At 55.0% G+C, this 20,465-nt stretch overlaps 2 protein-coding genes across 4 annotated transcripts in view; one reads left to right on the top strand and one right to left on the bottom strand.

Annotated features, from left to right (window-relative positions):
- The window catches only part of ACTL6B (actin like 6B), a 16,337-nt gene extending 12,563 nt beyond the window's left edge, over nucleotides 1-3,774 (bottom strand). Inside the window, exon 1 of one of the 2 annotated variants that reach the window (XM_053261654.1) lies at nucleotides 3,681-3,774. The gene's annotated coding sequence lies outside the window, so the exon portion shown is untranslated. Of the gene's footprint in view, nucleotides 1-78; nucleotides 152-3,680 lie in introns of those variants that run through there. The other variant, XM_053261652.1, reaches the window with a different exon arrangement.
- On the top strand, nucleotides 2,905-20,465 carry GNB2 (G protein subunit beta 2). Of its 2 annotated transcripts, none has more exons than XM_053261656.1 (10): nucleotides 2,905-3,046; nucleotides 10,762-10,875; nucleotides 11,251-11,289; nucleotides 13,135-13,241; nucleotides 13,875-13,938; nucleotides 14,069-14,231; nucleotides 15,483-15,549; nucleotides 15,679-15,880; nucleotides 17,406-17,622; nucleotides 19,536-20,465. In XM_053261656.1, exons 2-10 carry the CDS (start codon nucleotides 10,819-10,821, stop codon nucleotides 19,640-19,642), a joined length of 1,023 nt encoding a protein of 340 aa, XP_053117631.1. In that variant the 5' UTR covers nucleotides 2,905-3,046; nucleotides 10,762-10,818; the 3' UTR covers nucleotides 19,643-20,465. The 2 variants fall into 2 exon arrangements, with proteins under 2 accessions (XP_053117631.1, XP_053117630.1); XM_053261655.1 differs by lacking the exon at nucleotides 2,905-3,046 and adding an exon at nucleotides 3,286-3,461.

The following is a 20,465-nucleotide window of genomic DNA, read 5'->3' as shown; positions in this document are numbered from 1 at the left end:
CTTCTCTGTCTTAATGTTCTGTTCCCACAGAAGACCATGACACATGATGCTTCTCTTCCGCTGCCATGCAATCCTTACCCTGGACTTTCCCGTGTGGCACAAGATGGGAGATGATGGGTGATAGAGAAAATGAAGCAAAGGCTTCTCCTGGTTTGCTAGGCCTTATGGTTGCTTAGCAACCAGACACCAGGTGACTCAGAGCAGGCCTATAGCCAACCTACAACTTTGGGTGTGTGGGTGGGTGTGTGTGTGTGTGTGTGTGTGTGTGTGCCAAAAAGTAGGGAGCAGCATATCTCGACCTATCAGTCCTGAGTGCAAGCAGCATTCATTTATTTAAAAAATACTTGTTTTTAAAAGGGGGAAGATGGGGGGGCAGGCACACACTAGCCCCCCACCCTGGCTATAGGTCTGACTCAGAGGGCACAACCCTTAATCTGCTTTAGTGGAGTTTAGAATTGGGGCTAACAGGAAGGTAAACAAAGTCTGATGTTGTTTATTCCAGAGTAACTGGACAGGAATAACTACCTATTTCCAAATTCGCCATCTACAGACTGAGATGTCTGTTCAGACATCCAAGCTCTTATTCCTGTCCAGTTACTCTGGAATAAAAAAGATCAGACTTTGCTTACCTTCCTGTTAGCCCCATTCCTAAACTCCCAACGCCCCTTTTCTGGGCTCCTTGGAGGAAGAGTGGGATAAAAATGTTAAAATAAATAAAATAAATAAACTCTGTATTTTTTTGGATAATTGGATTGAGATTGCAATGGTAAAATTACAACTGTGCATTGAAAATATGAGAGGGTGTTGGAGAAAACTCTAGTCTTTTTTGTGACTTAATGGGGCACTTAAGCCTGTCTGCACCCCAAAATTTGAAAGTTTCCCCCCCACTCCCCCCCAAAGGCGGAACATTTATCTTCATCCACCTGAAAATCCAGGTCTTCCTACCCCAGACCGCTCATTGGCTCATGGACACCTTGCTGTTTTCTCTGGCCTTCTTAAAACAAACAAACAGAAATTCAACAGGTGAGCCTCTCTTTCTTAACACATCTGCATATTCAAAATGTGAGGCACAAACAAGTCTGTAGCCAGACATGTTGAGGACGGCGGGGGGGAGACTTATGAGGCAGGCCAACAATTAGGAAGGAGACCGCCTGTATGCTTTCCAAGGGCAGTGGGATCTTTTCTCCACCCCGTGAGGCTGCAACACAGCAGAGACTGGCTTTTGTACTCCAAGCCAAGCCCCTTCCCCAAAATTCTGGCCTGTCCCCCCACCCCAAGCGCCCTCAATGCATTACACAGCCTTCTGCTGCAGGGAGAATGAGACTTCCTTTCCCTCCTCCAGACACCATCTTAATTTCCTGAAAGTTGTTCCTCTTTTTCAGTGTTGTTTTTGTTCCAAGTATTAGAGAAGTAAAAGTTTGCACCCTTTTACCGCCAGGACTCCTGGTTCCTCTAGGTGGGAGGGGGCAAGCAGAAAGGAGCATCAGGCTACCACAGGCACCTGTGCAATGTGCATTAAGAGCTAGGAGGCTGCCAGAATTTCAATAGGTGAAGCTTCCATGCCCCAGAAGGCTGCACCTGTTGATTGTCTGCCTACCTGGTTGCTCTTAAAGAAACAGAGCCCACACCACGAAATTGTGGCAACCTTTCGAGTAAACAGAGGGGAAGGGGCTTTAGAAACACATATATATTGAATGGTGGGATTCTCTGCCATGTGATGTGGTGATGGCCACCAGCTTGGGTGGCTTTAAAAGGTACCTAGACAAATTCATGGAGGACAGACCTTATCAATGGCTACTAGCCTTGACAGCTACGGGCCACTTCCAGCCTCAGAGGCACGATGCCTCCAGATACCAGTGGCAAGGGAGCAACAGCAGGAGTAGAGAGGGCATGCCCTCCACTCTTGCTCCCTAGAGGCATCTGGTGGGCCACTGTGTGAGACGGGAGGCTGGACTAGATGATGGGTGAGGGAGAGGAGAGCTGGTCTGGTGGTAGCCAGCCTGACTTGTCCCCTGAGCTAAGCAGGGTCCACCCTGGTTGCATTTGGATGGGAGACTAGAAGTGTGAGCAGCACTGGAAGAGATTCCCCTCAGGGGATGGAGCCAGCTTCCTCTGTTCCTAACTCAAACAGATCAAGGAGGAATTCAAATTATTAAGGGATGGAGCTGCTCTTCACATCTAGGTCCCAATCTCCCTCCCGGGCAGCCTCTCCAAGAGAGGGCTGAGAGAGACTCCTGCCCGCAACCCTGGAGAAGCTGCTGCCAGTCTGGGAAGACAACACTGAGCTCGATGGGCCAAGGTCTGACTCAGTAAGTGGCAGCTTCCTATGTCCCTATGGGCTTCCTTGGGCCTGATCCAGCAGCGCTGTCCTTGCGTCCCATAGGGAGACCCCGGATTTCTGGGTTTGCGAGGGAGAGGGAAGGGGGCGCCAGCCTGGACTCCGGGGTCCTTTTCCGCCGGGAATAGGGGTCGTCGAGAAGGACGAAAGCCATTACGAGGAAGGGGCGTCCAAAAGCAAAAAGGGAAAAAGGACCACAGCAAAAGCCTCTTTCCTTGTGCAAGAGGAAAAAGTGCGAAAGTGAAAGTGGGTTGGTGTGTGTGTGTGTGTGTGTCGTGTTCCGGGCTGTACCATTTCTTCTCCCCACCCCCACTTCGGTGCAGCCTCTTCCCAAAAGCAATGACTCACCTCCGCCCCCCCCCCCCCGCTCGCCCGCTGCTTGACCAAAGTTGAGGGCTAGGGCGAGGTCAGCTGCTCTTCTTCCTCCTCTCCCTCCCCGCCTCCATTAATTAGAACAGGGGTCTGGAGTAGTCTCTAGGGAGTTGGTATAACCCAGCCCCACCCCACCCGCACTCCGCCTTCCACGCCCCTTCCCTTTATGGGGAGGGGTAAGCCTCCCCCCCGCTTTGCAAGGAAAATCTCCTCCTCCAAGAAGCAACAACAAAAAACCCCGACTGGGGGGGGGTTGACTCCCTCCCGTCTCAGCCACTGGTGACCTCTCCACCCCACACTCTGCCGAGTGGTCGCTTCCAGTTCCAGCCTACCCCAGTTGGTACTATTTCACAATTTTAAAAAGTGTGTGGGGGGGGTGAAGCGAGAGAGTGTGGCCCTCCCCCGAGTTTTTCTCCTCTCCATGCCCAGCCTCCCCACCCCACTGGGTCTGCACCTCTTTTTCCCTCCCCTCCGCGGGGAGTAACTTGGTATCTCCCGCTCCCCCCGCCCTCCTCTGGCCGCGTCCGGCTCTGGGCGCGGCGGTGGAGCCGCATCACTGGGTCCGGGTGGGGAGGGATCGCTCCGCGCAGGGCAGAGTCGAGTCCCGGCCGCCCCCGCCGCGCCGTGCTGGGAGCAGGAGAAGCAACAGCAGAGGGGATCCTTCCGCCCCTGGCTCAGCAGCGGAAACGAGTCCCCCACCCCCTCCTCTCCTCCCCCACCCCCCAAGCCGGCGGCGGCGCTGCTGCAGCAGGTATGTATGGGACGGCGGGTGGGCTGCCCCCTTCGCGTCCCTCTTGCCCTGCTGCTAACAGCCCCCAAGCAAAACACCCTTCCTTCTCCCCTCCCCCGCTCCGCCCCGCTGCAATGCAACCCCTTGAAGGCCCTCGGCCCCATAGCACCTCTCGCGCCCCACTGCACAAGCCCTGTCAGGGCTTCAGTAGCCCTTCTCCTGCCCCATAGCAACGCCCACCTGATTGCACAGCCCCGGGGGAGCGTCCCCGCCCTCGGTGGCCGCCCTTGGCCGAAAAGCTTGCGTTTCTCTGCAGCCCCCGCGCCCCCCAGGCACCCTCCTCCCCCAGGAGCTCCCTCATGGCAACCTTGTGCCCCTCTCCACGCCCCCTAGCAACCCCCTCTTCCCCTGCGGCCCCCCATGGACTTCCTCTGGGAGAGCCCCTCCCCCGCCGTGGGCAAGCCAGCTTTCTCAGCCAGGCCCTGCCCTCTGGAAGCCCCCTCCCTTGCAAGGCTCCTCCAGCCCCCCCCCGCAAAAGCCAGCAACCTTCATAGGCAAAGAGCCCCCCCTCCCCTCTAGAAACCAGCCCACCCTGGAATCCGCAGGCCCTGGGCTAGCTAGCCCGGAGGCTGGGGAGCCGGGACTCCTGGGTTCTCTGAATAACAAGTGTATGGATGGGGGTGGGGGTGCCTTGCGGGCTAGTGGAAGTAGGCACAGCACTGGCAGTGGAGGTGAAAGGCCCTGGGACTTCTGGGATCTTGCTGGGGGCGGGGGAGTTGGGGCCTAGATTTTTCAGCCGGAGGGCAGTGGGAGCCCGGACGCCTGGGTCCTCTGGCTAATGGGTTACATTCTCATTCTCTCGCTCTCTTGTGGCCTGTGGGGCAGAAAAGAGGCTAAGGCAGGCCCTGGAGAGGGCCAGGGCTCCTGGGTTCCTTGCACAGGAGTGTGGCTGCTGGCAGCCTGGACGCCTGGGTTCCTGCCTGGGAGTGCCTCTTTCCCAGGCTGGGGCGGAGGAGGAGGAGCAGCGGTGGCGGCAGCAGGAGGGAGGCAGCAGCTGCTGGCTTCCCCTGGGGCACCTCTTGTTTAATGAACTTGCCTGGGGACCTTAATGATGCACAAATGAGCAGGGACCCAGCCAGCCTTGTCTCTTCCCCCACAGCAGTGGGGGGGGGGCGGGCCACCCCCCAGGGGTAGGCAACCTTGGCCTGCCAGCTGTTGCTTAACTACAACTCCCCAGTTTTGGCCGGGGATTATGGGAAGTATCCTTCAGCAACCGCTAGGGAACCAAGGTGGCCGACTCCTGGGCGACAGCGTCGGAGTGCCATTTCTAATGGGGACTGACACGGTGCTGGGCCAGTCCCCCCCCCCCCGGCACAACCCCCCCCCCAAGAGTGCTCTTCTTAGTGCCTCCCTTGCCAAGCTCTTATCTTGTACTGCTGAAGTCCACAGCCTCTTGCGACATTGCCCCCCACCCACCCCCTGCTGCCAGTTCATCCTCACACTGTGTAGTGGGTTACTGTGGTTCCCATTTCACAGATGGAAGAGGGGGAAACTGAGGCTGCAAAAGAGTGGTTGCTACAAGCTACCCAGGGAAGTGTGAAACTGGGTTCTGGATGAGGCACCTCTGGCCTTTTCCTGTCCTGGAAAACCGTGGCCATTGCTCTGGAGTCTGTGGCACTGGGGAGCTTGGGGGGATGTCGGCCTGTTTTGTGGGGGGCAAGTGAGAGTGATGCAAGGTCCTGACCTCAGATGGGGACTGAAGGGTCTCTAAGGGCCTTCGCCTTGTAAACCTTCACCTCTGCACACCTGTACGGCACTTTGTATGCTTGATGCAGAGTACCTGTGGAGAACAGAGCTGAGTGGGGCACACTGAAAGAAAAAGCCTTTTGCCTTGTGGGGAATGTGGTGGGATTCAGATGCTGAGGGTGCCCAGCATGTTCCCTCTAACAGGGATTCCCAGGTGTTGCTCACTACCATCATCGCCAGCCAAAGGCCATTGCCACTGGGGATGATGGGAGTTGTAGTGGGCAACATCTAGGAATCCCTGTTAGAGGGAATGTTGCCTGGGTCCCCATGTGGTCTGATTGTAGTAAACTTCAGGGCAGGACTTGGGAAAACGCCAGACCTGCTGCTTTGGGTGCCCCGCAATGTCGTGAGGCTAACCAGAGACTCTCTGGCTAGACTACAGCTCCCATCACCCCCAGCAGCTGTAGCTGAAAGGCTTTGTAGGAAGTTGAGACCCTCTTCCATGGAACTTGGGCATCCCAGTTTCCAGCCCCCTTGCCTCACCGAGGGCCCAGAAGACCTTGCGCCCGCATGCTGTGCTTGTTGGCACCTACTAAACTCTGTCTCCTCTTCGACTGGCGGAACGAACCCACAAGGCCTACCCTGCGTGTGTCTGCGTAGGGCTGGCCGGCCTGTTTTCATTCTGACGGCGGGTGGTGGAAGGAACTGAAACTGGGTTAGGTTCCTGCTTGAAGAAGCTGACCATGGGAAGACGCTGCTTGGGGAGCAGAGGTGGGGCTGGGCGGAGACGGTAGGAGGGGGAGATTGGGACCTCCTGGGCCACCTTCCTAACTGAGGAGGGGAAACTCTTTCTGCTTTTCACCAATGTGCAGTAAGGTAAATTGTGGCTGTCCGTGTGTAACTGAAACAGCAGCCTACTTCTCCCTTGTTCCTCTTGCCTTCATTTGCCTTCCTCTGTTGACTCCCTTCTCTCAGTTACTAGATTGTAAGCCCCTCAGGGCAGAGACCTGACGTCTTATACTTAGCTCCATATACCTGGCGCCTTGCAGTAATAATAAATAATAATAATAATGAAAAGCACTGGATCCTTCTCTGTATTGCAAGGCACCGTGCCCATATAAATGGGGAGCCCCCAGCTGTAATTGGGAAATGGCTGGCGGGGACAGCCTGGAGTCTGTCCTCTGTCTCTGGGGCATGCCACTTCTGCACTCCTGCCCCCTTCCCTTGTCCTTGTGATGGGTCCTTCTCTCCCCTTCTCTCTTGCGTTTGGAGGGAGGCCGAGGCAGGACGTCCAAGGCCGGCGGTCACCCATCGGAAGAGCTATATATAGCTTGGCACCCGTATCGGTGTGTGCGGAGATGCTCTGGCATCGGTGGATGGCTTTCCGCGTGGTTTTGAGTGGCGCAGGGTGTTGTAAGGGTGGGGTGACTCAAAGGGGATGTGTGTATGGAAAGGAGCAAACTTCTAGTGCTCATGAAGGTGTGTGAAAGAGAGAGGACCCTGCGACTGGCTGAGAGGGACCAGCTTCTCAAGGAAGTTGCGGATGATGGGAGTTGTGGCCCAGCAACCTCTGGGGGCCCAAGCGCGAGCCAGCCTCAGCTTGCAGGGTCTGTGCACCAGCTCGGGATGCTAATCTCTGCTAGGAAGTTGCCGCCATGGGGCCAGCTCTCTGGCTTGGTAGTGGGAGCAGAGGACGTGGTCCTGTGTGTGTGTCTGTGTGTGGCACGAGTGTGCCTGCTCCAGACTGCTGGTTGTGGCTTGAGTGTCTCCTTAACATGCTTTGGTGATGCTCACGGCTTGTTTTCTCTGTGCTTTCGGTGGCTGCTGGTAGATCAGGGGGAGAACCCGTGTCTCTGGTTGCCCGTGCAAATCCCGAGTAAAAAGGGGGCCGCCAGGTGGGTTTGGAAAGCGAGGACGCTGGCGGATCTGGGCGCCCGGCGGCTGCACGCCTTCTGCCCTGGTGGGGAGATCTGAGGGTGTCTCCGCTGCCGCCGCCTCCTCTGTGCTGGCTCCTGTCATGTCTGTGTCTAGCCCCACAGCCCCGCTTGCTCCACCCCAGGAGGGCCCGATGAGCAAGGGCTTGCAGGAGGGAGAGCGGCGATCCCACAGCAAGGGACGGGAGCGGCCTGCGGCTTCCTGCTTGTACTGAGAGCATGAAAGGCTTGTGATGATCCCGGAGGGCCGGCGGGGGGTTGGCTCCGTTCCCGGGCCACTTCCTACCCTTCATCTGACCCTCCCAGGCAAGCCAGCAGTCCTGGCTGCCCCCCAGCACGCCCCCTGCCCCCCCCCGCCCAGGATCCAGCCCTTTGGGCTCTGACTCCCCCCCCCGCCCTGGTGGTAGCCCTTTGGCCCTGCAGCCCCTGGCCGTGGCCCCGCTGTGTGGGGAGGCAAGCGGTAGAGGCCGCTCCTGTAATCCCGCCGTAATCTTGTTTACACTTGAGGAGATTTGCGTTTTTGCTTAATGCACTTTCTCTAATGAGGCAAATGGGATTAGGGATTAAGGCTGCGGGTGCAGGAAGGGTGTGTGCGCGCGCGCGCACGAGATCGGTGTGGTCTCAGCAGCGTTTGCCATGCGGCTAGTGGAAAATGTCCGCTTAACCCTCCCCGCCCTGCCCCCCCAGCGCCCCTCAGGCCTGTTGGGAAGCCAGCCCCCCACATCGCAGCGGAGCACAGGCCCAGAGTGGGGCAGGCCGCCCTCCGCTGCTTTGGAAGGGCAGCTGCTGCTGGCGTGGGGCTGTGGCTGGCCTCCCCTTTCCTCCCTCCACCCCAAATCCATTTTGGTCTTGGATTTTCACATCCGGTTGCCAAGGCAACCACCGCTGGAGTGTTGAGATGGTGTGTGTGTGTGTGTGTGTGTGTGTGTGTGTGTGTTGCCACAGCAACACCTTCTACCTCTCCTTTCCCAGCTGCTCTTGCCTGAGTTGGGGGGGGGTGGGTGGAGGGCGACATGGGCGCTGTCCCTGGGCCCCCTCTGCAAAATGGCCGGTGCTAAGCTCTGCAAAAGGAAGCCCACCCCCACCCCACCCCGTTTGAACATTGCTGCCGCCACCGTGAGCTCTGGGAAGCTCAGCTTCTGTGCACGCATGCACGTGATCCCCCCCCCGCACCTGCTCTAACTCCTCGATATCACTGGCCTACCTTACAAGTCTGTTGTAAGGGGTTTCACAAGATAATGCACGGGCAGCATTTTGGACACTTGGGAATGTTAATAAAAGGAAAGAAATCCATCTTGCATTCAGTGTCTGATGCACGGCAGCAACAGGGAGTTTGCCCCCCGCTCCACAGCAAGTGGCACTTGGAGGTATACTGCTTCTGAACATGGATGTTCCATGCCACCCTCATGATTAATGGCCACTGATGGGCCTCTTTACTCCTGCCAAAAAAATGCATGTTGTTGTTTTGCAGGGTTTCCCAAGCTTTGTTCCCAAGATGTTTGGGTTCATGGATATTAGATCTGTTGTGTGTGATTTCAGGTCTCTGTTTTCAGATTCTGAAGTCCCTGTGCGGGACTACCACTCCCATCATCCCCCATCAAGCCGTTGTGGCTAGGGATTATGGGAGTTGTAGTCCAGCAACATCTGCAGACCCAAGGCCGTTGGGTTGTACCTCAGTGATAGAGCATCTGCTTTGCATGCAGAAGGTTCCAGGTTGAATCCCTGGCAGCAAAAGAACCTAGGAAGCTGCCTTATACAGAGTCAGACCCTTGGTCCATCTAGCTCAGTATTGTCTTCCCAGACTGGCAGCGGCTTCTCCCAGGTTGCAGGCAGGATTCTCTCCCAGCCCGATCTTGGAGATGCTGCCAGGAAGGGAACTGGGAACCTTCTGCTCTTCCCAGAGCGGCTCTATTCCCTGAGGGGAAGATCTTCCAGTGCTGCTCACACTTCTAGTCTCCCTTTCACATGCAACCAGGGTGGACCCTGCTTAGCTAAGGGGACAAGTTATGCTTGCTGCCACAAGACCAGCTCTCCTCTCCATAAGAACAGCCCTGCTGGATCAGGCCCAAGGAGGCCCATCTAGTCCAGCATCCTGCTTCACACAGTGGCCCCCCAGATGCCCCTGAGAAGCCCACAGGCAGGCATTGAGGGCGTGCCCTCTCTCTCCTGCCGTTACTCCCCTGCAACTGGTACTCAGAGGCATCCTGCCTTTGAGGCTGGAGGTGGCCCACAGCCCTCCGACTAGTAGCCGTTGATAGACCTCTCTTCCATGAAGTTCTCCAAACCCTTCTTAAAGCCACCCAGGTTGTTGGCTGTCACCACACCTTGTGGCAGAGAATTCCACAAGTTGATTTATTTATTTATTTATTTATCTATTTTTATTTATTTATTTATTTATTTATTTATTTATTTATTTATTTATTTGATTTCTATACCGTCCTTCCAAAAATGGCTCAGGGCAGTTTACACAGAGAAATAAACAAGATGGGTCCCTGTCCCCAAAGGGCTCACAATCTAAACAGAAACATAAGATAGACACCAGCAACAGTCACTGGAGGTCCTGTGCTGGGGGTGGATAGGGCCAGTTACTCTCCCCCTGCTAATTATGCGTTGTGTGAAAAAGTACTTCCATTTGTTGGTCCTAAATTTCCTGGCAGTCAGCCCCCTGGTTCTAGTGTTATGCATGAGAGAGAAGAATCTCTCTCTACCCACTTTCTCCACACCATGCATGATTTCATAGACCTCTGTCTAGCATCTCCAGGGAGGGCTGGGAAAGACGCCTGCCTGAAACCTTGGAGAGCTGCTGCCAGTCAGTGTAAGCAAGACTGAGCTCGGTGGACCCAGGGTCTGACTCAGTATATGGCAGCTTCCTACGTTCCTGTGATAACCTGACTTAATGGGAGTTGGTTCTGGTTGATTTGGGGCTGTGATCTTCACTGAAGGGATGGTGACTGGCTGCCAGGACTCCTGGGTTCTCTTGGGAAAGAGGGGGAGCTTGAGGGTGTGTGTGTGTGTGTGTGTATGCTGTGTGCTTACCCACACCCCAAAAGGAAACCTTTTTTTGCGCGGGGGGGGGGTCAAAATCTTCGGAAAAAAGATTTCAGCTTGGCTTCTTAATACCCCCCCCCCGACACACAGCCCCTCCAAATCTGGTAACATATACCGTGTTCCCTCTAACAGGGATTCTCTGATGTTGTTTACACCCCCCACAATCCCCAGCCAAAGGCCATTGAAGCTGAGGATGCTGGGAGTTGTAGTCAACCGTATCTGGGAATCCCTGTTAGAGGGAACAGTGAACATATATCCCAGACTGCTGTGTGGATAAATGAAAGGATTGCAGCACAGTTTGGTAGAAGTCCTTATTCTTTCTTGGTTGGCTGGGAACCAGGACGCCTAGGTTTTCCGGTGACCGGTGGTAGGCAGTCTTGGCTCTCTAGCTGGGGATGATGGGAGTTGTAGTGCAGTAGCAGCTGGAGGTTGCCCACCCCTGGACCCGGGTGTATCAAGCCAGGGTGCCTGCCTGGTCTGGTGTTGGCAGGATGGATCCTCCTTTTTGGCCTCTTCTGGCTGGGAGAGGAGTGTGGCTCAGGTCAAATATTGCAAAGAATAACTGACTCCCCCCCCCTTCCCATTGGAATCAGGATTGTGGCCAGCTGAGTGGGGCTGGAGGCCAAGCCCCCCCTGCGCCGACGTCCGCCATGAGTGAGCTGGAGCAACTGAGACAGGAGGCGGAGCAGCTGCGGAACCAGATCAGGGTGAGTGCTTGGAGAGGGGGAGGGTGTGTGTGTGTGTGCGGGCGTGCTGAAGGTTGGGGCTTCCAGGTACGCAAGTTCCTAGTCCTCACTGGTGTGGAGAAGGAATAGTTTACATAAGAACACAAGATCCAGCCCTGCTGGATCAGGCCCAAGGCCTATCTAGTCTAGCATCCTGTTTCCCACAGTGGCCCACCCCTGTTTCTGCTTCAAGGCTTTTGAAAGGGGAGGGGGCCCTATGGCCATCAAGACGAGTAGCCATTGATAACCTCGGAGTGGTGGGTGCCACACGGCCTGCAGCATCTCTGCTGTCCAGGTGAAAGGACCAAGGCTAGGGAAGAGGGAACTTGCCCACATCTTCGTCTCCCCCTTCTGCAGGACGCGAGGAAAGCATGCGGCGATTCAACATTGACCCAGGTAAAGTGGAGTTTTTTCAGAATTGGTTTCAGGGGCTGGAGGGTGGCTTGCTTCTGCCCTTCTTTCTTTATTTTATTTGTAATTTTATTTGTAATTTTATTTAACACATTTGTATATTGCTCAAAACGCCAGTATAGCTCTTTCAATACAAGAGTCATATGGTCTCTCCGAGACGACCCAGAGACCAACCTGGCTGCCGCATTCTAGAACAACTGCAGTTTCCGGACTACATACAAAGCCAGCCCCACATCGAGCGCATTGCAGTAGTCAATAGTGATGTGCACGGACTAGTCTGGAGGCCATTCTACAGGCTTCCGGACCGGTCCAGACATGGATGGTTCGGGGTTCGGCCGGACTGGGGTGGGGGTTCCTTTAAGGAAGGGGGGAGGGTGTACTTACCCCTCCCGCTGCTTTCCCCCCTCCGCGTGCCTTTTTTAGTTAGCAATTGGGGCGGCAGGATTCCTCCCTGCCGCCCCTTCCCCCCGCTTGGCTGCAAAAGGCTTCAGGAAGTCTTTTGTGCATGTGCGCAGCCACACACACGAGCGCATGTCGCGGAGACATGGGGTGTGCGTGCGACGTGCACACACGCAAAAGGCTTCCTGAAGCTGGGGGAAGGGGCGGCAGGGAGGAATCCTGCCGCCCCAATTGCTAACTAAAAAAGGCATGCGGAGGGGGGAAAGCGGCGGGATGGGTAAGTACACCCTCCCCCCGCCCCCCCTTAAAGGAACCCCCACCCCAGTGCCGGACCACAGCTCCGCGGTTCTGTGCACATTACTAGTAGTCAAGTCTGGAGGTGACCAGCAGATGTACCACTGTTCTGAGGTCATTTATCTCAAGAAAGGGACGCAGCTGGTGTATCAGCCAAAGCTGGTAAAAGTCACATCTGGCCATTGCTTCAACCAGGGACACCAGGGAGAGTTTTGTGCCCAGAAGCACCCCCAGACTGCGTACCTGTTGCTTCTGGGGAAGTGTGGCCCCTTCCAGAACTGGCAGATCAAAACCATCTCCCGAGTTCTGACCCCGCACAATAAGTACCTCCGTCTTACCTGGATTCAGCCTCAGCCTGTTACCTCTCATCCAGCCCACCACTGCCTCCAGGCAGGCATTTAAGGAGGTTATGCCTTCTCCTGATGATGCTGACATGGAGAAGTAGATTTGGGTGTCATCTGCATACTGATAACACGCTACACCAAATCTCCTGATGATCTCTCTCAGCGGTTTCGTGTAGATGTTAAACAACATCGGAGACAATTCAGAGCCCTGAGGGAAGTTATAAGCAGGGTTACTCAAACTTAGGTTCCTAGATGTGGTTGGACTTCAACTCCCATCATCCCTGGGGATCCATTGGGGGTCCAGAAGGCCATTGTGGTGGGGGATTATGGGAATTTAAGTCCAACAGCATCTGGGGATCCAAGTTTGACCACCTCTAATAGGAGGCATATAGGAGTTCCCCTACTTGCTGAGCAAAGAGGCACCTTTTTAAAGCAGGGGTGGGCAAACTTGGCCCTCCAGATGTTGAACTACAACTCCCATCATTCCTAGTCACAATTTATGTAAAGTGATGATTCTCTTCTGAGCAGCTGGCCCAAGTTCATCCTAAAATAACACAAAATTGCGAGCCTGATCCTTTGGGAACCACTTTACTTTATTTTATTTTCTATATAAACCACTTTGAGAACTTTGGTTGAAAAGTGGCATATAAATATGCATAGTCGACATTGTTCTGCCAGACCCGCCCAGGATTTGGAGGAGGCGGAAAGCTCTCACTGGAGCTGTTGGCTCCTCCTGTCCTCTCTCGGAGGCACTAACCTTCTTCTCGGTCTCCTTCCTTCTCCTCCTCTCAAGATCACAGCTGGCCTCGATCCGGTTGGCCGGATCCAGATGCGGACGAGGCGCACACTAAGGGGCCACCTGGCCAAGATCTATGCCATGCACTGGGGGACGGACTCCAGGTGAGAGCAAAGGGCTGCCACTTCTGGAAGCAGAGGAGGGAGGGCCAGCCTGCGGCAAGGTGGGGAGAGGATTCATGAGGACAGCCCTGCTTGCTGCTGGACCAGGCCCTCCAAGGAGGCCTGTCTAGTCCAGCCTCCTGTTTCCCACAGTGGCCCACCAGATGCCTCTGGGGAGCCCACAGGCAAGCAGTGAAGGGGTGCCCTCTCTCTGCTGTTGCTTCCCTGCAACAGGAATTCAGAGGCGTCTGAGCCTGGAGGTAGTTGGTAGCCATCAGGACTCATCGCCCCCCTCGATAGACTTGTCCTCCATGAATTTGCCCGGGCCTCTTTTGAAGCTATCCAAACGGGTGGCCATCACCACATCCTGTGGCAGAGAGTTCCATGGTTTGGTTATGCGCTGTGTGAACAAGTGCTTGCTTGTGTTGGTCCTACATTTCCTGGCCACGAGTTTCATGGGATGGTTCTAGTGTTGTGAGAGAGGGAGAAACACTTCCCCAGGCATAATTGTATAGACCTCTGCTGGAAAGAGAGTGGAAGGTCATCCAGGGCTGCTGGTAGCCAGAAGCTTCCTAAAACCATGTGGGCTAGTCAGGATTCCCTCCCTCTGGATCTCTGTGCTGTCTCTCCCTGCAGGCTGCTGGTTAGTGCCTCCCAAGATGGGAAGCTGATCATCTGGGACAGCTACACCACCAACAAGGTAAGGGCCTGATGCCAGGGTGGGGGGGGGCACGTTGATTTGATCTGAGGCAGGCTGGCTGGCAAGCTTCCGGGGGGGGGGGGAGAGAGAGAGAGTGCTGATCCCTCTTGGTCCTTCCTTTCCCCACCAGGTCCACGCGATCCCTCTGAGGTCGTCCTGGGTGATGACCTGTGCCTACGCTCCGTCTGGGAATTACGTGGCTTGTGGAGGCCTCGACAACATCTGCTCCATCTATAGCCTCAAAACCCGGGAGGGGAACGTTCGGGTGAGCCGGGAGCTCCCAGGACACACGGGTGAGGGACCCGCCCTGCTCCCCTCCTCCCCTTCGCAAAACAACGGGCCTGGGGTGGGGTGGGGTGGGGGAGGCCCCCTCTGTTCCCTCCAGGGTTGGGCTTCACGCCCATCAAATCATAGCCAGATATTCTTAAAGCATTCCGTTTATTAGGATGACAAAAAAGATCTATCAACAGGTGTGATACTTGTGTTAATTACAAGAAAGGTCCTGTTGTTTCATAGCAAGTTAATGTAATGGATTTTTCCAGAGGTGCTAGCCTTGGGTTGTTGCAGTCGTCATCCAGGAACATCTAGGGCCTGCGGTTGAGAAGCCCTGCTATTGTTTCTTCATTTATCTCCGCCTGCCCCCTGGGTACACCTACTGCTTGGGGTGACCCATAAAATTAGTAAAATGCATACAACATAAAACAGCAACTTAGTGTGCAGCCTGTGTTTGACCAGGCAAAGTCATTTTTCATAGATTACGCTTACAAGAAAGCTCAAGCAGTTGAATATATATGTATTAATCTATTTTAATTGATTAATTTTGTATGAATGTGCTTACAAAAGGGAAGTAAAAGAACAGGGGGATTTTGTAGGATGTCAACTTAAAACATTTATTTTGTTGAATAATTACCAAACATAGTAAACTTGAATGTGAGAGAGGTCTTTGGCTTTCCTTGGGCATAAGATCATTTTGGAATTATTGATCTGATTATTGAGTGTTAAAAATCTGAGAACAAAGTTAAAATAGGAAAATTATACTCTGAATTTATTCTATTAAAACACACACACACACACACACACACACACCCCTAAACCTTCCCCCAGCGCAGTTTGGTGTAAAAGGTAGTGTATTCGGCTAATTTAAGTGGCAGGATTGTTTATGCAAATTTGGTTATCTGTAGGTAATTGGAGTATGGTTTTATTTCGCACAAGCCTACCCACAAACAAACTTCAAAATATATAATAAATATAAAGTTAATGAAACGAAGAAGAATTAAGAGGCTCAGTTATAACCATACTTAAGAGCTACAAGTTAAAACGTTAAAAGCTGGAAAAATCATCTGATCTGAGCATAAAACATTCAGAGCCTCTCTCCAAAGATGGGCCTTTAGTTGTTCTTTAAAAGCCCCGAGGGAGGGAGCCTGGCGAAGCACGGAACCCAGGAGGGAGGTATGCTGCTCCTTGCGTTGTTGGCTGGATGGCCGGTCTGCCAGCCCCGAAGCCCTCCTGGGCCCCACTGACATGGGCTCCTCTGTCCCCTGCAGGCTACCTCTCCTGCTGCCGGTTCCTTAACGACAACCAGATCATCACTAGCTCTGGAGACACAACCTGGTGAGCCGGTGATCGTGGGGGAGAGGAGGCCTGATGCCACGGCAGATGGGCCCCTTGCGGTGAAGTGGGAGAGGGTGGCCCCGTTCTGTGGCTCTCCCCTGACCCTCCGTTTCCCCTCCCCCTTCCCAGTGCCCTGTGGGACATAGAAACAGGCCAGCAGACCACCACGTTCACGGGCCACAGTGGCGACGTCATGTCCCTGTCCCTGTCCCCCGACATGCGGACCTTCGTCTCGGGTGCCTGCGATGCCTCCATCAAGCTGTGGGACATCCGAGACAGCATGTGCCGGCAGACGTTCACGGGGCACGAGTCCGACATCAACGCTGTCTGTGTGAGTGCAGCACCTTCGGCGGGGCTGTGGGCCTGCGGCCAAGGGACTGGAGGGCCCCCATCACAGAGGTCTGGGTGGGAAGCGGGGGCTCAGGGGCGCAGGGCTCCGGGCTCCCCTGCAGGGAGGATGCCCTTCGTCTTCTGGTGGATACAAAAGGGATGGTGACCTGACGAAATCCCTTCCCGAAATCACAGATGAGCTTGCTCGGGGGCTCACCAGATGATGGTGATGGACTAGGCCAGGGCTGCACAACTGCTGCCCTCTGTCTGTTTTTGGACTACAGCGTCCATCACCCCCCACCACAGCGGCCAATAGGGGGGGATAATGGAAGTTAGGAACAGAGGAAGCTGCCATATACTGAGTCAGACCATTGGTCTATCTAGCACAGTATTGTCTACCCAGACTGGCAGCGGCTTCTCCAAAGTGGCAGGCGGATATCTCTCTCAGCCCTGTCTTGGAGATGCCGCCAGGGAGGGGACTTGGGACCTTCTGCATGCAGATGCTCTTCCCAGAGCGGCTCCATCCCCTAAGGGGAAGATCTGACTGTGCTCACACTTCTAGTCCCCCATTCAAATGCAACCAGGGCAGACTCTGCTTAGCAAAGGGGACAAGGCCTGCTGGCTGCCACCAGACCAGCTCTCCTCTGCAAAAGGGTTGAAGTTGTGGAGTCCTGGACTAGGCTCTTGTGGCTGGGGGTGCAGCAGGATTTGAGGACCGCGGGGCGAGAGAGAGGGAGTTTCTCTCTTTCTCCGGCTACTGGGAGGCCACTGAATGGAACTGACTGAGCAGTGGATTCAGAAAAGGCAGAAGGGAGGCTTCATAGGAAGCTGCCTTCTGCGGAGTCGGGCCAGCGGTCCTTCTGGCTCAATATTGTCTGCTCTGACTGGCAGCGACTCTCCCAGCCCTACCTGGAGAGGCTGCCAAGGGTTGAACCTGGGATCTTCCGGATGCAGAGCAGATGCTCTGCCACTGAGCTGCAACCTCATCCCTTAGACAGCTCTGTTGTGCGCAGAAGATCTCTCTCTTCTGAATGAAGTCCTGAATGCACTCTGTGTGTGTGTGTGTGTGTGCAATTTCTATAGCGCCCTACCAAAAATGGCTCAGGGTGGCGTACATTAAAACAAAACAATTAAAACCAGTTAACAGTTTAAAACCAGAGACTATAACTGACTTTACTCAGTTGTATTCATTGGCCTCCCAGTATTAAGTTAGAACTTTCTAACAAATGGAATTCCCTGTCACAAGATGTGGCAGCGGTTTAAATGGCTTTAAAGGGGGATTAGACAAGTGTTGGGAGGAGGTGGAGAAATCTGTCAATGGCTGCTATCTGGTAGCCCTGTGGAACCTCCATGTACCAAGGCAGCCTATCTTGAGCCCAAGAGGCTAGGGCTGTGGGCTCCGTGGAGGCATCTGCCTGGCCACTGTGGGAGCAAGGGGCGAGGCGAGAGGGACTCTGGCCTGACTCGGCGGGGCTCTTCTGAGGGCAGCGTTCTCTGACGCGTGTTCTCCCCGTGCCGGCCCTCAGTTCTTCCCCAATGGGAATGCGTTCACCACGGGCTCGGACGATGCCACCTGCCGCCTCTTTGACCTGCGGGCCGACCAGGAGCTCATGATGTATTCGCACGACAACATCATCTGCGGCATCACCTCGGTGGCCTTCTCCCGGAGCGGCCGCCTCCTCCTGGCCGGCTACGATGACTTCAACTGCAACATCTGGGACTCTATGAAAGGCGACCGTGCAGGTGAGCCTTGGCGGGACACTCGCCTGACTTCTGCGCCAAGTTCACCGGCGCTCTCCTCCTTCCTCCCCATGCGCCCCACCCATCCTGCTGCAAGCACACTCCATGGCTGGCAGCCCCTTTTCTGGCCACTCCTGGACCTCCAGCCTCTGCCCACGCTGGGGTCCTTGACCTTGGGTCCGCCAGACGTGCTTGGACTACAACTCCCATCATCCCAAGGTCAAGATCCCTGGCTCTAAGTTAAGTCCTGTGATCTCCCTATTGAGATCGAGTGGTTGTGACCAGAGATACAAGCCCCATCCAGACATTATCCTGTATGAGTGTGCAGTTGTCTGCACACTCGTATACGTGTTTGTGTGAATGACTGGACCTGCGTTCATTTGAAAAGTCAACCAGGATGCAGGCCCCTCGAATGCAGGGTGCAGATAGGAAGTGTATTCCTGTGCCTGGGTACAGATTTGTCCACTCACTGTATGAGTGCGGAACATAACATGTGAATGGACCTTAACTAGCTAGACTCAGCATAGCGTAATTGTTAAAGTGTTTGACTGGGACCGGGAAGACCTGAGTTCGAATCCCCATTCAACCATGAAACTCATTGGGTGACTCTGGGCCAGTCATGTATCTAACCTACCTCCCAGGGTTGTTGTGAGGATAAAAATAACCATGTACACCGTAGGGATGTGCACGGAACCACAGCAGGGAGGCTCGAAGGCGGTGCGGGTGCTGCTTTTAGGAGTGCTGCTTCCCCGCCCCCCCCCCCGGCATCCATTTTTGTAAAAGCCCATCAGTATGGCTGTGTACCTCCCTGCTGGCACGCCAGGGACTTCCAGTCATATCCGGGCAATGGGGCAGCAGGGAGGTATGCTGCCGCCCGGAAGGGCTTTTACAAAAATGGACACCAGTGGCGGGGGGGGGGGAGCCAGGGGAGGGGTAAGTGCGCCCTCCCCCACTCCTAAAGCTAGACACTCCCCGTCGTCAAACTGGTCTGGAGGCCCATAAAGGGCCTCCGAACCAGTTCTGTGCACATCCCTAGTACACTGCTCTGAGCTCCTCGGAGGAAGAGCAGGATAGAAATGTAGATGATGATGATGATGATCTGGGGGGTTTTTAGAACAGGGGTGGGTTTGGCAACCTGGAACTCTCCAGCAGTTAGACTCTGGCTTCCAGCACTTGTGGCTGGGGATGATGGGTGTTGTAGTTTATCTGCGGCTGGAGAGAGCCTCAATTGACCAGCCCTGATTGAGATCTCCCCCTCCCTTTTTTTTTCCCTCCTCTGGGGGTAGAAGTGAGAGCTACCCTTAGAAAATGGTGGAGAAATTCAGGGATTTAGTGGAGCAAGGAGCTTTTTCTAGCTTGGGTCTTAGTTTGTGAGAGAGAACTTATTTGTTTAAAAATAACTTTTAAGAAATATTAATTAATAATAATAACAACCTTAATAATAATTAAGGCTGGGGACTCCTTAAGGAAGAAAGAGGGGGAAGGAGAATAACGTAGCCCCAAAGAAGGAAAAAAGGGTGTGGAATCCCAGAGGTGCTAGATAGATTAATAGATGGTTATTCAATGTGGCCTGGCATGGATGCCTGTTTGTGCAGGAAACAATTCCCAGAAAGAGGAGAACTACATTCTGCTACAGCTGTGTGGTGCAGTGGTTAGAGGGTTGGACTAGGCCCAGGAGGACCAGAGTGCAAGTCCCCACCCAGCCATGCAACTCTGGGGCGTTGGCTTCTCTCTGTCACAGTGAAGTGACCAGGAGGGCTGTGCCGTGCCCTGTTAGGCCTGTCCCCCCGAGACCACCCTTGGATCTCTGGGCCTGCCCTGCATGGAAGGCAATGGTGCTGCCCCCCCCCTTCCGGGGGGTGGAGTGTTGCAGCTCTGCCCCCTTCAGCGTGGTGCCTCCTCTTCCTCTCTCGCAGGGGTCCTCGCTGGCCACGACAACCGCGTCAGCTGCTTGGGCGTGACAGAGGACGGCATGGCTGTAGCTACCGGCTCCTGGGACAGCTTCTTGAAAGTCTGGAACTGATTCCTCCTGGCCCGCTCTGCCGGGTGGGGTGGGGTGGGGGTGAGAGAGGAGTGGGGTGCCCGGGGAGGCGAGCCCTTGGTCTCCTCCTAGCCCAGCCTCTGCCTGGAGGGGGCCGTGGCCTTGACACTCTCTTCTTCTTTCTCCCCCCCCTCTCTCTCACGGGGCCACCCCCCCAATCTCCCCCTGAAGTTTTCCCCACTCCCATTTGAAAGCGTGCTGACCAAACCAGTTTTCTCCCTCTAAAGAGGGGGTGAAGGCTGGATTTTTAGCAGTAATTCCTGGGGGTGGGGGTGTCTGTTTCCACAAAAGGAGTCGAGGGCAGAAGGGAGGGGCTCCCTTGGCCCTGGGGCTGCTGGCAGGGTGGGTGATCAGTCAAGTCCCGGCCCTTTCCCTCTCCTCGCTCCATCCCGGTGTCTACACGGCCCCTAAGAAGAGCAACAAAAAGCACGCTTGGCGGGTGGTGTCCAGAGTTCTGCACTCGCTTGATTTAGAGTAACTTCCGTGACTGTGCAGGGGGGTGGCCAAGTCTGCCCCCTGCTGGTGGGAGGGGACAAGAGCATCTGCCCCTGCCCTGCCCTGCCCCCCCCCTGCTTTAGGAGAGGCCCCAAGGTGGGTGCAAGCCTTCTGTGTGACAAGCCTCCTCTGTCTCCCCTCCCTGCCACTCCACCAGCCGGTGGTGCTTTGGAGGAGCTGGGCCTGCAGCCGAGGGACCAGGCCCCCCCCGCTCCAATCCGTGGTTGGCTTTGTCAAGGCTCGGGGAGGTTGGTGCTGGACCCCCCTGCTGTGGCAGGCCTGCGTGTAACCTGTAAACAACAGAAACCAA

The sequence above is a fragment of the Hemicordylus capensis genome, chromosome 6 (assembly GCF_027244095.1).
Source record: "Hemicordylus capensis ecotype Gifberg chromosome 6, rHemCap1.1.pri, whole genome shotgun sequence".
Taxonomy (NCBI): Eukaryota; Metazoa; Chordata; class Lepidosauria; order Squamata; family Cordylidae; genus Hemicordylus; species Hemicordylus capensis.
Note: the sequence above shows the minus strand (reverse complement) of the source record. Positions and strands in the feature narration are given on the sequence as shown.